Source organism: Pseudorca crassidens, chromosome 1, assembly GCF_039906515.1.
Source record: "Pseudorca crassidens isolate mPseCra1 chromosome 1, mPseCra1.hap1, whole genome shotgun sequence".
Taxonomy (NCBI): Eukaryota; Metazoa; Chordata; class Mammalia; order Artiodactyla; family Delphinidae; genus Pseudorca; species Pseudorca crassidens.
Window position 1 is genome coordinate 190,343,964 of NC_090296.1, and position 16,891 is coordinate 190,360,854.

At 42.8% G+C, this 16,891-nt stretch overlaps 1 protein-coding gene and 1 non-coding gene across 16 annotated transcripts in view; both read right to left on the bottom strand.

The window, feature by feature from the left end:
- Positions 1-16,891, bottom strand: part of BEND7 (BEN domain containing 7) — a 76,878-nt gene that overhangs the window by 26,873 nt on the left and 33,114 nt on the right. For 13 of the 15 annotated variants that reach the window (XM_067703760.1, XM_067703740.1, XM_067703749.1 and 10 more), the window contains one exon: positions 7,248-7,473. In XM_067703760.1, coding sequence (XP_067559861.1) covers positions 7,248-7,473 — 226 coding nt within the window. Of the gene's footprint in view, positions 1-7,247; positions 7,474-13,482; positions 13,748-16,891 lie in introns of those variants that run through there. The other 2 variants (XM_067703819.1, XM_067703827.1) reach the window with 2 other exon arrangements.
- On the bottom strand, positions 6,448-6,520 carry TRNAG-CCC (transfer RNA glycine (anticodon CCC)). The gene has a single exon. It is a non-coding gene; the product is annotated as a tRNA-Gly (tRNA).

Consider the following 16,891-nt stretch of genomic DNA (forward strand, 5'->3'; position numbering starts at 1 on the left):
TGAGCGTTTCAGATCGGCCACACAATTCAGGGGTCTAAAGGAAAAAGAGATGGGCTACACAGAAAACACTGCCCCTTCCTTGGGACCTCTGACTTGCCTCTGCCAGAAAACTGTCATGATAAATAAACAGATCGGCAACGTCCACCAGGGGAAGGGTGTCCACAACATTGCAAAACACAGTCATGCTATAGTGGCCCTGCTTGTGCGACAGAAACTCATCTCTTTTGACAGGAGGCTGTTTATGTAATGAAATGCGGGCTGGGTGAGAATTCAGTCACCGGGACTTAGAACTGAGTCCCTGCGAGTTAATCCACGATGGGTTGCCATCCGTGGCGTGATGGGCTGAAGACAGGTCAACAAAAGCCACAAACTCTTTCTTAACAAACGTCTCCACGTTCCCCTTTGCTCCTCATGCGGATAGAGTTGTCATTTTGAGGAAGGGGAGGTTCCTTTTCCGAGCTTACGGAAGACCAGTGACAAAGCAGGGACAGTCTTGCCACTCTCTCTGGCCTCAACCCGAAGGATTCTGGTTCATTAAGTCTGGGATGGAGCCGAGGCAGCTTTAAGAAGCACAGCCCCGGCTGAAAACCCCTGGGGCAAACTGTGTTTGAGTCCATTGCAATGGCATTTATATACATGAAGTTAAACGCTTAAAGGTGAACGGGTTGGTGAGGACTCAAGGCCCAACGCTTAGAATAGACTTTAAACAGTTCTGGAGGCGAAAGGCTTTCACCCAATGTCTTCCTTCACTGAAGCTGCATTGAAATTATTCTGTAAGTTAACCTCTTCCATTCTCTTTGCATCTGGGACACTGCTCATCCTTCAAGGTCTGGTTCTGATGTCACCTGTTCCGTGAGCCCTTGTCCTACTGGACTTCCAGCCTCTGTGCTTTCTCCCTCCGTGAATGATGGGCACTTGGCGTTTATTCTGTTCTACCTCGGAGACGGTTCTAGGTCCTGGCTCACCGTGTACGTGTGTGTCACTCCGCTGGACGGCACGCTCCTGAAGGTCAGGGGCCACGCCTCACTAGTCTCCGTCACCCGTTCCTGCCTCACAGCGGGTGCGTGGTAAGCGCGAGTGTGGTTAACAGCAACGCCATGCCTGCTGATGATTTCTGCGTTTGTGAGGTCCATGAAAATACCGCCAACGTTTTGGTGCTCTCGTGACTTCTCCAGTCTCGGAAAAGCGGCAAAGACCAGTGGGTCTTCTGTATCGCACTGTTTGCTGCGGAAGTTGGCTGGCTCAGCGCTTCAAATACGCCATCGGGGAGCCGGGCCGAGTGCTTGCCAAGAACGGAGATGACATTTTCTGTAGCGATGATAAAGCTTCACGGAAAAGTACGCATCTGTTTATTGCTCCACCTGCTAGACTCGCGCAGAAGTCTGGCGGTGCTTTCGTCCACTTTGGTACACGAGGCAGTTAACCACTCAAGTCCTGGGAGGCACTGCGGGCTCGTCTGAAACCAGGGCCCTTGTGTAACAACACAACGGGGAAGGATCAGTTTAAGCCCCGGAGAGTCATCGGATGAGAGCCGCTGACACGCGTTATCTTCTCATTTGCTCCAGGAGAGACGCAGGGCAGCCTACAGAAAAGGGGGTGCTCTTAGCAACAGAGGAAGGCGAACGTGTGCCGGAGGGCTGTGCAGCCAGTACAGATCGTGACTGATCGAACCGGCGGTTGGCATCGGAGCTGGGATGGCACTGCTCTTCCCAGGGTGGTCTGGAAACAGCCTGCCCCAGTCACCTGCAGGGGTCTGTTCAAAATCCAGATTCCTGGGATTACCTTACACCTACTGAATTAATCTCCGAGGATGGGACCCAGAAATCTGGGAATTTTGAACCAATGCCTCAGGTAATTCTGGTGCACACTGAAATATGAGACCAGCTTTGGAAGGGGCTGAACACACAGGGCTCTGCGTATGGAATGACCGACATTCAGCATCACCCACCTGTCACTGGGCCTCCATAAAAAGAGGGAGAATGCAGACAACAACTAGGTAATAGTTACAGACAAGCTAGGAATCTGATGTCATTAAACAGTCGTTATAGATTATTTTGTTGTCATATATTACGCAGGTCTATCCTGTTTTAAGCTGATCTGATGTGTAAAAATCTGAACAGATTAGTTAACAAATGAATATTCATTTTCCAAAAGGATTTCTTGAATGAAAGCATTTATCAACTGGTTCCAATGGCCAAACACTTCAACTAGAATTGAATTTACATACAACGCTGGAAGACTGCTTCACGCAGGGCAACCTGCACACGCTTTCTTTGTGGTCCTGTGCACCGGAAGAGTCTCTTTCCCTAGGGAAGCGATCACACTTCTATCTTTCCCTCTACTACGACGGGACTGATTCTCACTGTCTTCAAAGGAAGACCTGCCCTTGAAGCTAATAAATAAACTGGAGGACAGCTAAGCTTTACCTAGAAATTCATTCTGAATACAACACAACAACTGAGCGGTCATTTAAGATCATTAGTATGGCCACCTTCCCAGTGGAATTTATAAGGAATCCAAAGTGCTAAATTTTAAGATAGAAATTTAAAGCTGAGACCCCTTTCTTTCTTTTCATATAGTCCTCGTAGAAGGTATGAAGTAATGGCTCTGGAGTGAGAGAGGCCTGGGGTTAAATCTTGGCGCTCCCACTTACTAGTTGTTTCCTTTAAGTTTACTTAATTTCTCATAGCCTCAGTTTCCTCTCCCATAAATGGAACTAAAATCATCAACATCGTAGGGGTATTCGAGTCCAAGCTGATGTGCCAGGCTTGTCCTTACAGGGAGTTCTCAGAACACACAGAAGTTACTATCAATAAATAAGAAATCAGATGTAGATTCCACTCCCAAACATATTAAAGTCTATGTGAGATCAGACAGAAAACAGCTATTCACTTTTTGGGAATAAATCCAAGGAAATGAGTGACGATATACAATAAAAATGGAAAATAAAGGAGTTCCAAAATGGCAAATATAGACCCTACGTGTCTCTAGAGTTGCTGGAACAGGAGGAGAGGTTTTGGTGGTCTGTTCAGCAGAGCCTAGGAAAGGGTGAGGTCACATGAAGTGTCAGAAGCATAGTCGAGTGTTTGGAGCACCACCACCCAAGGAGGGCTCCCGCCCAGGGATGCTCTGATCCCCGCAGGCCATCCCGGCCGGTCAGCAGCACTGATGCTCCCCGACAGCAGCAGTGCAGTTTGTGCTACATGGAGTGAACGAAGGGCAGTAGAGTGGTTCTTGCACTCGATAAGGAGACGTCGTTTCCTTTGAATGCAAGAGGATTCAAAAACCTAGTGTAGTTTGATAGTAATAAAACTTTCTCCGTTAATCACTATGAAGCTGAATTAAAAACCATAACCCGGGTTCTAAAAATGGCTTTACTGCAGCTACACTTTCTGAAGAGCATTCAGAGGTGCAATGATTACGTCAATATCGGATAACTCTCACTAGGTCACCCTGTGTGGTCTCCTGGGCATAGGACACCAAGAACTAGGTGGTCTTTGGCAGGTAAAGCATAAAGGGAGGAGAGGACACCTGGGTCCTGACCTCCATTCTGCATCCTGGCTGTAAAATCATTTCCAAATTAAATCTAGGATACCGAACTATCCTTAGCCCCAAAACCTAAGACTCCACTTAATAAGATCCTAAGTTGCTTCTTCCCAGAGTTAAATTCAAAGTGCTCAGGTGAAAGTTGCTAATTAAGGATCCTTTCATCATCAGCACCTTGGGTCATACCTATAAATGAATTTTTAGTGAATTACCAATAAGTGGTACCTATCATAAAACAGATGAGGCTGAGAAAAGAAAAGCATGATCTCTACAAAGAGGCTTGTACATATTTTTCAAGATACTGTACTATGGGGAATATTGATTATAACTACGAAGAGATATGTTAACAATCCCACGATAAACTCTGCTTTTTAAGTCCATTTCTGTTCCTGTTCATGAGCATTTTACAGGTTTTCCTTATCTTGTTTCCCATTCTTGTCTTAACCAACTTCATCACTTTGTTTGAAACAAAATCCAGCCTCCACTGTTGTTTTTACTGAAGGTTTCATAAAATCAACCAGTCTATGTATATTCCTAGGTTGTAGAACTTTTCAAATTAATACAGTATTGGTGCACTGTCCCATAAAGGATGGAGGAAGAAACACTGAGTATTTAGTATTTGCAAAATCTTTTCAAAATATGTGGTAGACAGCAGTAGTAACGTGAGTAGTCTTCTTGCCATTGTTATGTAGAAAGAAACAATTTTATCGCTTTGCCAGATTACTCAGATTCGAAAGACTTGGTTAGGGAAATAAATTTCTTTTTTTAACTCTAATAATAGCATGAAAAACTGGGTATAATTATTCAATAAGACCATCAATTAGGAGTTGCTCAGATTTCCTGGGTCTCTCCCATGTGTACATGGTATTAAATTTTGTGTGATTTTTCTCTTGTTAAAGAAAAGAAAAAGACCTTCAATGAATAGCTACTTCCAAAAATCGCTTTATAGTGTAGTGTGTGGGTTAATAAACGTTTAGCGAGTCAAAGTACGGCATGAAAAGAAAAAAAATATTAGGGAATTAAGAGAATTGTATTCAAATTTATATTCAGTTTTGGTTTCCATTTTGTTTGTTTGTTTCATCGGCACTTTATTAAGTGGTAGAAATTTACAGCAACATTTTGACATCAATCCTTCCAAGTTAGGTGTGAGAAGACCTGCGGATGGATGTTTAGTACCAGGCCCATTATGTCAATAAGTTAAGGGCAAAGTCAAGATGAAAAATAAAAACCTATGTCCGTTCACTCACCCAATGTGTATTTATGGAAACCTGACTGTGTGTAGAGCTCTCAGTGAAGTGCAACAGGTAATAAAAAATAGGAAGACAAAGCTTCTTCTCGAGGCGCTTGTAAGAAATTGTCAGAATAAATCAGGTAGGAACGTTGGCCGATCAGTATGAACAGGGTGTCTTCGTAAGAGAGACACACCTGACGCCACATTCATACTCTGAATGAGGATTGTAGGAACGTACGCGGTACCCTCTGAAGCGTGGGATGATGGAGGCCTTTCAGCTGTCTATGCTTTTTTATGGTTTGGATTTTTTACAAGCATGTGTTATTTTTGTAATCAAGGAAAAAAAGTCAAAATTGAAATACTTCTATGAATCAACACGGCAGGTAAACAAGTGAAGATACAATATCTGTGGCCTTAGGTTGTTGGTGCCTTATGGGTGGATTTCTGTCTGTTTTAAAGTTATTTTGTTGTTCTAAAAGAATTTTTTAATGCCAGGTTTAATTCAACAATAAAAGGAGAGTATGAAAAGTGTAAGTTCTTTGGTTTGAATAACCTGCTTTATTATGCATTAGGGGCAGAAGAGCCCTCGTTGCCATTTTTATTTCTAGCTAAAGAGGAGGGCTGTGAAGATGATCAAGGGATGTTTTCTATTTCTCATATACTTTTTCAAACTACTGTACGATGTCCAGTCTAGATTGAAACTGGTAGCATAAAACCCGTATCAGTCTGCTTGTAATGATATATTTCATTATCATCTATGATTAGGGTAACTCTTCTGTCATTAAGATGGAACACAGCCATTCATGATTCCCTAATTTCCAAACCCTTTCATACTGTTAATATACTGCCCTGGAAAAAAAGAAAATGAAAACAATCCCTGGCTACATTTCAGCATGTTTAAAAGCTTCAGCATGAAAAGCATCGGCAGCCTTGCCCTTCATGTTGCCAGAAATCCCAGCCACACATATTAAATCCAAATGGGACCCTTCTTCACTTCAGCAAGTCCTAGTTACATCATTGACTCTTTGTCAAATTCTGTAATCTTGTTTTTAGTGTCGCTTCAGGCTGAATCATTCTTTTCAGAAATGGCACAGATTGTGATATCTCTGTAGCTTACTTAATACAGCTCAGCTGTCACTTTAAGTGAAAAAACTCTGTTGGAGGATGAGAAGTTTTCTGTTAATGAAGGCTCATGTCCTTCTGGCCGTGAACAAAGGCTGCCTGGTACTTGCTAACTCCATTTAAAAATCGTATTATTTTGCAAAGTTAATTGTGGGATTCCAAGTACCCTCTAAGTGCTGTTGAATTCGTTTACTCATTTTGCACGGTGGGGGGGCCAGGGGTTGGGCGGCAGCGCTCTGTCTGTCAGTCCACAGCCAGACGACACGGCAACCCTGGCCGGGGAGAGACATCCCGAGCGGTGATTCTGGTGTAACTGAGGCCTGATCCGAAATTTCATTTTCATGGCAGTTGTATTTATATTTGCAAATTCATTTACATTCTTTCTGAAAGTCACATCTAAATACTTCTGTTACCTAAAATTACATTTATCAGAGTCCTAAGTAAGGGCATTTTATTTTATTTATTTATTTATTTTTGCTGTGTGCCGGGTCTTAGTTGCGGCATGCAGGATCTTTTTTTTTTTTTTAGTTGCATTATGTGGGATCTAGTTCCCTGACCAGGGATCGAACCTGGGCCCCCTGCGTTGGGAGCGCAGAGTCTTACCAACTGGACCACCAGGGAAGTCCCAAGGACATTTTAAAAGTAAGAAATAAATGAGAAGGAAAATTAAATTTAAAATATGCAGTACATCTAGGATGTGGACCTGGTTGTAAATGAGGATCTACACATACGTGCGCCTGCGTGGCTATCGTAACGCAGTGGGATTCAGACACGCCTTCACACGTGTTAATGGGGAGACCCAGGGACTTGTTTGCATGTAACTGGCACGACTCCATGTCACAAAACCAGAAGGAGCAGAGTAGGGTCTGGCTTCACAGTGGGATCGCTTCCATTTAAAGTATATTTAAAAGCAGTGACCTAGTAAAGCAACTTCTGAACTTTGGAGAGAACTCTTCTACCTTCTTTTCAAAAGAGCATCACGGCTTTATTCTTACAACAAAAATCTAAGTAGAAATCCTGTTTTGATGAAGTTCTTAGAAATGACTGAAAGGAAAAAATACTTTCATTTTCAAAGTTAGTTAAGGAACAACTTTTCAGTTCTGCAGCACATCAGACTGGCTCTTAAATTCTGATTTTAACAAATTAACATCACCTTGAAATAGCAATTTCTAGTGGTATTTGGGGCGGAGAGTTAGGGAGCTCACACCCAAAAGCCAGGCCGGTGGGCAGATGGCCAGCGGCAAGTTAAATTCGCCTCTAGTTCATTTACTACACTTTAAGCTGCATCTTTATGGAATGAAGGCAAAGCTTAACAAAGACCCCGTAAAATGAAATGATGCAGACCAACCTTTTATTGCACCCACAATATTTTGGTCTAGTCCTTTCCGGTTGTCATTGAGTCCTCTTTTCCTCTTCCCATTGGGTAAGGAGTTAGCCAAAGTCTTGTCATCAAAAAATGCACACACCAGTTTTCTAAACAGAAGGCTTCCTGAGCGAGTGTAGTTTGACAGTATAGAGTCCAGCTGAGATTTAGGCATAAACACATCGAAGCCTTCAGCAAGTTGCACTTCTGGCTACCAAAAGAACATAAATACGTCATTAAAAGCAAGATTGGAAGCAACCAACTTTGGGCATACGTGCAACAAAAAAACATCACTAGCTCTTGCAATGGCCATATACTCTGCAAAGCACACAGCCTCGGCTTTGTGTGACAGTGTTTGCGACTTACAAAACCAATTACTAGTGACAGTTCACCAAATGAGATGCTCTAATTCCAATATTAAGTCTCGTCAAAAGCAGTGGAAAGGAGCACGCCGGAAAAGCATTCTCGGCCTTAGAGAAAGTTAAGAGAAAGCTGGATAATTCCCAAAGCATTTAACTCTAGAGCTACGCAGGGGACTTGAGACTTTGGGGTGAAACGTCTTCGTTTTGTAAAGGAGGGAACACAGGCCCAAAGAGATCACAATAAAAATGACTTAGAACTAATTTAGACGTACTCAGTGCCTTACTATTTACAGATCACTTTCTCCTGCGTTAAATAATTTGACCTCAGTTGCCTAAGGACACAAACACGAGGCTACCCTCTAGGTCCCATGCTCTTGGCACTAGGCCAGCGGTTTTAAGCTGTGGAGCTTTTTTTCCTCCAGTGAAAACTTAGGTCAACTGATACATCAACAACAATGCTGAGCAGGTGCCCTGATCCCTGCTTTTGGGAGGAAAATCTGAAGCTCTATCCCAGAGCACCAATGGAAAACCAGTGTGCCAATCACAGTGTTTCCCTGCTGGGGGTTTCCTGACTGGGATGCTGGATCAGAAGGCCGATAAGGGCCCTTTCAACTTGGACTCTCCCACATAAGCTCAGACACTGACAGTACATTCTCTATGTACATGCCATGGACGTTTACAACCCACCTTCCCATCTTTCAACCCAGCTCACACCATTGCCTTTTCAAAGCCTTTCCTAACTGTTTCTTTCCCGAGGAGGCGGTTCTGCATGCTTTGTCACTGCTATTTATTTGACATACTTATATGACTGTGTTTACTAGACCGTATTATAATTATTGATTAGATCACGGCCCCTCCTGTTGCCTGGAACTCAGTCTTTGTTATCTCTAGGGCCTGGCACATTGTAGGCACTCAGTAAATTCTTGTTCAATAGATAAAAGTTCATCAGTCATTATCTCAACTACTAAGTCATTTACTGTTGACTGTAACACGAGGACTTTAAAATAATAACGTTAAGGTGAAGAAGTGCAGTTGGTAAACTTTTGTTAGAAAAAAAGTCAGAAGGAATCTTCACTTAGGATGTATCATAAAAGCTTTTTCTTAGATACCATGTTTAAAACTTTGCAAAGCTGATACTACTTTAGATTTTCTAAGTCATATTAGAAGTGTGAGGATTTGGGACTAGTTTTTCTCCTAGGGAGCAGGAATTATTTTTGTTTGTGCTGCGGTCAGAGTAAAGGGCTCAGAGAAGGGCTTAAATGAATCAGATGACGTGGGGACAACTTGGGGCCCTGTTGCTCCCAAAGGGAGTTCTCAACTGGATTTTCCAGAAAGTCATCTCACTTCTCCGCTCTACTTTGCCATTTGGCTTTTTGGCTCTGAATGCTTGGTAAATATCACTATGAACACAGTGCTGCCGGATGGTTTCCTGACTTTCGCACCTCAGTGCTGGTGAAGGTCTGCAGAGGCTGACCTTCTGTGCCCCCAACTCCTGGGACAGAAGCTGTACACTCGGCACTCAATGCACGTTGGCTGAATGATTCGATGTAGCCATGTTAGGATTGAGAGAATTCTACCATCAGAATCGAAGATGACGTCTCATTTATAATCAGAATTTGATTTTTCACATCCTATGGCTGACTTTAGACCTTTTATGCTAAATGAACTGACCACAGATTTTTGCTAAGCACTCCATTAACAAAAAAAAAAAAAAGGAACGCAGCCTACTTTATAGAAACAGCAACTCACAGCTATTTGAGGACCCGGGCTGGGGGGTACAGTAGCCCTTAAATTTGCAAGAGAGAAAAGGGAAAGATACCATCTTCTCTCGTTCAGGTATCTCTGCTGGATTCTGGTACCCCCAATCAGGTGTTTAAAATTCAGCCATCTTGTAGGACTTGGACCCGGTTTGAGAGACTCTGACCTAAACTAGCCACCAGGCAGAACTAGCCACTTCTTTCTTCACATATGCAGAGTATTTTCTACGAACTACGTTTCTGGCACTTTTCACACTGCATTTATTTAGTTGGGAGTTTGTGTTTCTCATCAGAAGGTGTACTGTCTTTTGCATTCAGAGTGCCAAACACCCAACTAGCGCCTGATAGATTTTTCTCAGCATCAACAAAACACTATGTAAGAATTCATTCAAAATGACTAGTATTGATTTCGAGGTCTTTTATCCCCACATAAAGGAAGCATGTGTGGAGTCTGCCCTGCCCGGGTCCGGCACGCCAGTCTTCTCCCCGCAGGGCCCACGCTAGCTCAGGGAGCAGGCTACCTAGAGAACACTGCCCTGGCTCAATCAATCGATATTTACTCAGCATCCTCTGTGTGGAAGGAGTTTAAGGTCGGGCTCACTAGACGAGACACGTTCACAAACCCCCAGCATACAAAGTGGAGAACGATAAGCGCTACAAGAGGGGTACAGACCATTAGGCAGCGTTTGGCTGGTGAGGGGGGAAGGGGTTTTGGTTAGGAGGCCAGGATAGCATTTTATCAGGGCCCTGGAGGTAGGATTTAGGAGAGAGATGCAGTCGCTGTTTCTGGCATCTGCTGCAACCCCTAAAACTAAGTCTCTGGAGGTCTCTGTGGAGCCGAGAGACTGCCTATGGGGTCAGAGTAGCATTTTGATTTCTGAGATGCTCTCCCGATGCAGAAGCTGTCGATGCTTCGTGTTCCACTTTCTACTGCCAGACGGTTGTTGTTATTTTGGAGCGCTCCTTCCAGATCAAGGAACATGAACTGGCCCAGCTATGCGTCCCTTACAAAGGAGTCAGTTTTATTAGGTGGAGGCCAGCAGCAGAGGCCAAGGTGACTGGTCTCTGCCCCTCCCTGCTCCTCGCACGCTTTCTTTCATGCAAGTTTCTTAGCTGGTTGTCGGTGTGCACTAAGGGGCCACAACGCAACGAACCAATTCCTTTAAAAAAAAAAAAAAGAGGGGAGCTTTACGTCCTGAGACATGAAGAAAAGATACAAGGTTGATTAATCTCAAATTTTTACTCTGAAACCTTTTTATTTCTCCCACTTTAGAAATATAATGGCAGGTGGATTACAGCCGTGTAATGATCCACAACTTTGCACTTATATTTAAAAACAGGTTAAAACTCTTTAATTGTATGCTTGAATCTCTTCTTTTTGTTTACTGTCTGGTCGAAGCGAGATCTCTCTGCTTACTGACGATGGCTATGATAGAAACCACCACTATTCCAAATGAGTATCGTTTTAAAAGCTACACTTCCTTTGACAGAATTACTATTTGATACTCGAGTGAGGACAGACAGCTAATACACTAATTTACAGATTCTATTGATTACTGAAGTAATATGATCTTTAAATGATGACATCCAAAGTATGGGGCAGGATTTACGACAGTTGGAGTCACCATTTTAAGAGTTAAGAGTCTGAGTTCCCGCTATAAGTTTGGATTTCCATGTATGTCTTGCCGAGTTTCAGTACCTCAGCCACTTAGCACAGTTATGCACCAAATGTTGAATTTTCCTACCCAGTGGTGTTTCATCTTACACCCAGTGAAGTTCGGGAGGCAAAAACTGCATGTAGTCATGAGGACTCTTGAAAATGTTCTTGGACCCAGGCCTGTGGACACACTAACCATCTTGCTTCTCTCTGCATTTCAACTGTGGTCTCCCTTTGCTTAGAAGTAGTTGGGGTCAAGGTCTAGTTTGGCTGGGGGGATCCCATAACACCTGGTAGACTAAAAGATTTTCCCCTAAGTCTCTCTGAACATATCATGTGACTCCTCTATATAATCTAAAGAAAAAATGTAAAACTATTTTAAGGCAATCATAACAAATTAATCACACAGGGAATATTTCTGATATTGGCTGTTTTATATAAGGTATTGTCAGTAGCAAATTACAGTAAGACACGTAAAAAGCTACATGTGGTCATTGGTTAAAAGAGTAAAAGGAAGTGCGTGAATGTTCATATTGGGCATTAGCCCCAGGTTTTTAATTGCAAACTGGTGAATTATACACAATAGTTCTTACACTTGACTTGCCACCTAGTCAAGTTTCAGACTGGCTCAAGACTGAAACCTACAAGGAAACTATGGATGAAAAGGCAGGATTTGGACTGAAAACACATAACAAAATTTTTAAGAATGTTTAAAAGCTATAAATTCAACCTTTCTGTTCATAGTATTATCATACACAATGATCCTTTTTTCTCACAGTATTTATTTAGCAGTGTACTAGACGTACTTCTACAAAAATGAGCTTTAGTTTATGAAATAAAAAAAACACACAAAACCCCTTCATAATTGATTGTATTTTGCTCGCAAATGCAATCTGCTTCTGTTTGAGAAAAACTGAAATTGTTCCCTGTAACTCAGGTCTGCTCCAGGTAGATTTAGCAAGTATTACCATTACTGTTTATTAAATGACACTCCAAGATCATGGCCAATAAGCTGGGCGGCCCCAAGAACCCACTGGATTGGAAGGCGGGCCTGCTCTCGCTGGTCCAGCTGGCACAGCTCAAAACAGCGCGGCCTGGGGACGTGGCAGAACCGAGAACCACTGCATCGAGGGGGCAGAGGCCCCATGGTGGGTGGACCCATTTTGTAAAAAGGCAAGTAAAAAATGCTCAGGCAAGAGTTCCATCCAAAAGTAGGCGTAATCTCTAGACTAGCACATACTGGACGTTGAATAGGATGATAGTTACAGGAAGTCATTAAAGAGTCAATTCTGGATTATTAAGTCAACTATGGATTTTTATTCGACAAAATTTTGGTAGAACTAAGAATTTCACAGGGGGGAGTTCCCTCGCGGTCCATGGTTAGGACTCGGTGCTTTCACTGCCGGGGCCCTGGGTTTGGTCCTGGTCGGGGAACTAAGATCCCGCAAGCCTCGTGGCATGGCCAAAAAAATAAAAGAAAATTAATTAATTAACGAATTAATGAATTTTTAAAAAGACAATACAGTTTGGCTCCTTGAACACGCCTCCATGCACTTGCATAATGAGACACTGTCAAGTCATTCAGGGATGTTTTCAGCATCGTCCTTTCTCAGGTGGTAAATTAATGACTGAGGACTTGGGCTTGATTTATGCTCAAGCTATTTGAGCCAGAATGTTTAACACATAAGACTTCAGCCACTGCAGTCTAGCTGCTTGCATCACAACTCCAGTGAAACTGCTCCTCGGAGAAGATGTCCACCACTGAGAGCCAGTCCTTAACCCTCTGGGCAGAGGCCGGCTCCGCCTTGACAGCCTGCTAGCCTTACGTCCTACTACCCTGTGATGACTGTTTATGTGTTTTCCTCATATGGTATACTTGAAGGGCGAGGACTCCTTCATTTCAGTAGCCCTGGAAAATGGCGCTACGATTAGCGTGTCTTCGCTACTTACTATAGTCCAAGCCCTAGGCTAACGCGCATTACGTGGGTTTTCTAATTTAATTCTCATCATCCTATGAAGCGGCCACTTTCGTGATCCCCAGTCTGCAGATGCAAAAACTAAGGTTTAGAGAGATTAGGTAACTTGTTTAAGGTTATCCGGCTAATAAGTGGTGAAGCAAGGATGTGAACCCAGGCAGTCTGCACTAGAACTTAAACTCTCAAGCATATGACTGCCTTAACTTCAGTGTGTCGATGAATAAATTAAAAAATCACTTGCTTGATTGATTTGCTTTACCAGGTCCCAGTGGATTACTTTATTTATTGGGCTAAGACGAAATTAAGAAAACAGATTCTGAATTCAGGAGCTATTTATGTGGAAAGCACCAATGCATTTTAAATTATTTATTTTAAGAATGACATACACATTAACAAAATGATCTTAATTTGATGAGTATCCACAGCTGTATCTTCTGATAACTTCTGTGTTGCCTAGGATTACTGGAAGGTATTCATTGTAATGACACCAAATAGAAAAACACTTCCTCTGTTTTTTAAAAAACATTTTGAAATATTTTTAAAAAACTGATGTTAGTGTTTCACGGTGGCCAAAGAGCAAGCCCAACAAGAAGCAACAACAAGGAAATAAACCGAAGCCACGTGTATCTGCCCTGAAAAACCAATAAATCCAACCAGGTAGGGAGAAACAGTGACTGTAAAATATTCCCAACTGTCTGGTCTGAGTACTGGCAGAATCCTGGGTTGGGAACTCCTAAAGAAAGAATTAAATATTGTGTTTAAATATGAAATTTGGTTTGGGGTTTCTGCTTTTGCTTCTGTGTCGTTCAGGTTTCAATTTTATTTAATGTGCTAACTTAAAATGGGTCAAGTAATCCGGCCCCCAAAGAGGGGCAGGATTTCTGGCCACTCTCTTTTTAAAAACACTATTAGCTCCTGTGTATTTGTTCCTGTCTATGTACACATAAGTTTACTTAACAAACATGTATATTTACCCCTATAAAGGTACTTAGCTAGGACTGCTAAGGTTTAAAAAAGACCCAGTATTTACTGAGTGCTTAAAACATACCAGGTACTATATTCTAAGTGCTTTACATAGATGTCTTCATTTAACTCTTCCAGCCAGCCCCGTCTCTGAGGTTAGCACTACCATCATTCCCATTTTATGGAGAGAAAACTGAGGGAGGCGAGGGTGGGTGCACTTGCTCGGGGTCACGCAGCCGGGCTTGTAGCCTGGGCATCCTGACCTCAGAGGCTGCACCCTTAACCATGAAGGTCTCCCCCAGAGACTTCCAAGTAAACAGCACACACAGCCGTAGTCTAACCTTCCAGGTCTCCTTTGTGTCACAATCGTCTCATCAACAGTTAGTGAGCGGTGGTCACGTTCAAGAACAGGGCTAGAGCAGGGGCCCAAGTCTGGCACTCAGTGGGTGAGGGCACACTCAGCCCTGGTCTGGGAACCAGCTCCACCCTTCTGGCTTTGTGGGCTTGAGCAGGCTGCTTAAGGCCTTTATGCCACCGTCTCCTCATCTATAAATTGAGGATAATACTAGTACCTCGAAGAGTAAGGATGAAATTTGAAAAATTATCTGGCAGAGGATAGCAGACAAACGCTACTGCTACTGCTACTATTAATGCTATTATTATTATTATTTTAAAATTTATTCCCTGCCCTTGAGAAGCCAAGGGCGAAGGAGAGGAAATCACGTAAATAATTACAAACTGGTATAGCAAGTCCTATAAAGGATTGTTGAAATCATATTGGTGCTTTGGGCGGGGGGATGTGTGCACAGTGAGGAATAACAGGGAAAGAACAAGAAAATAGGAGTTAAATTGAGGAGAGCGTTCTGATTAATGCCAAGTCCTAGACCCAGAGTTTTAAAAGGTGATTTTGTATATTGTGCTTAACACAAACGGAGACGTTTGGCCATATGCTGAGTACCTTTTATGTGCCAGGCACCGCAGGAGGATTTCCCTATGGGCTCCAGGTCATTTAGTGCTGACAGCACTCCGAGGTGCTGGGCTGTAGCTGGTTTTGATTAGGGCTCCCTGTTTCTCTGCACTGAGCAGGGATACCCGTCAGGGGTCAGAGGGTTGGCAGTCCACCTGCAGTGATCTACAGCCCCTCACGTTCGTGCCTGTGCCTAGATACACAAATTTGTATTTGGGTGACTCTAAAAGTCACAGCAAAAAAAGATAATGCATTGTGAACGTTAAACAATTTACAGTAGTTTTTTTTTTTTTTTTACATTTAAAAAACAATAAAGCACAGGTTTTATGTGTCCTTTTTTCATTGCTTCCCGCTCTCATCTTTCTCCTGTGCTCCAAACGTCTAATGACCTTTTGAGGACACTCGGCTTCTTTTTACTTCCCATCCAGCACTGAAGGCCTGCTTCTGCTCCGTCCTCCCTGTCTCAGTTAAGGAAATCAGTAGCATCTAGTGACCAACCTCGTTTTCCGGGATAGAAATGTGGGGCTTACTTCTCCTGAGCCACCAGGTCCTCTGTGTGGGCACCCCCGGGGGCCTCTCATTTCTCTGTCCCTGCAGGCTCACTGCTCACGTACAGACGCTCCCCATCTCTTGCCTGGCCGCCTGGAATTACCTTCTTCCTGCTCTCTTTGCCTCTAGTCTCTTTTCTATATTCATCAATCATCCACAGTGCTGTTCCAGATTCCATTCTAAACACAGGTATGATTATTCCTCTACTTGAAATCTGCAATGGCTCCCTAGTGCCCACAAGATAAAAAAGGCCCAAGGGCCTCGGCAGGACACATCAGGGCTTTCACTGTCTGACTCGATCCCATGTTTATATCATCATCTGCTATCAGTGCAGGCCACAGAGCTGCTCCAACTACAATGGACCACACGCCCAGTCCTATAACTTTGGACTTAATCGTCCCAACACTGGGTACTTTTCAGAGCCCATCTTCAGATACACAATGCCCATCTTCTTATATATAATCCAGTTATATTACCTTTTCTCCAATTGATTTTATAGAATAATTCCTACAAGATTATGATCTATTTTCTGTTTTCTCCTCTGGACTTGCACCAAAGTTTAAAACGCTCACGGCTAAGAAATAATAGAAGACTAGAAGGGCACCTCAATGTAGATGCCTTAGCACTGATGGTCTCATCGCCTAAAGGGCCAGCCTCATTCATGCCATCAAGACTATCCGGGGACACAGTTTCTGATGACGGGACTCACTGTGTGGTCCTCTAGGTGCAGTGACAATTTCCGTGGAATAGATGAATCAAAGGGCATATCAGTTGGATGATGTAAAGATAATATCTGTGTACGCTTTTGCTTTTCTTTAGAAGCATGTTATTCTCCAGTCAAAGACAGTCAGCCCCTAACTGAGTTTACGTGGACAATTCTGAACGTGCTTTATTAAATTTAATACCTCTTGTTAGCAAAAATCATCACGAATAAAAAGCAAATTATTTTTTGGTATTCAAATTACGATACTGGTATTGGTAAAGATAAGAAAAATTCTATTCTATTTCACTAATGTACATAAAGCCTTTTACAGACCTTTCTCAAGTTATCTCTGAAGTACATTTAGACCTTAAAAATTTTTTAAAAAGGAGCAAGTTCAGTTATTCGCATTAGATCGACTCACGCAGGAGACGATTTTCACAACTCAGATGACTGCTCCTGATACATTAATGCCTATCACAGAAAAGAAGGCCTAAAAAATTCAAGAAAAATGTAAAAGTATTATGAAAACTGCTTCAGACTGAATGTACTTTGTGTTGTGGAATCATTTACCTCTGCTTCCAAACGTGTGGTCCACGTGGGCTTTGAAACCAGGGCCTCGGCTGCAGTAACAATGGGGTAGGATCAAATGAGCCAGCTGGTCCAGGGTAGAATGCTGTCGTCATTAATGATTTTTT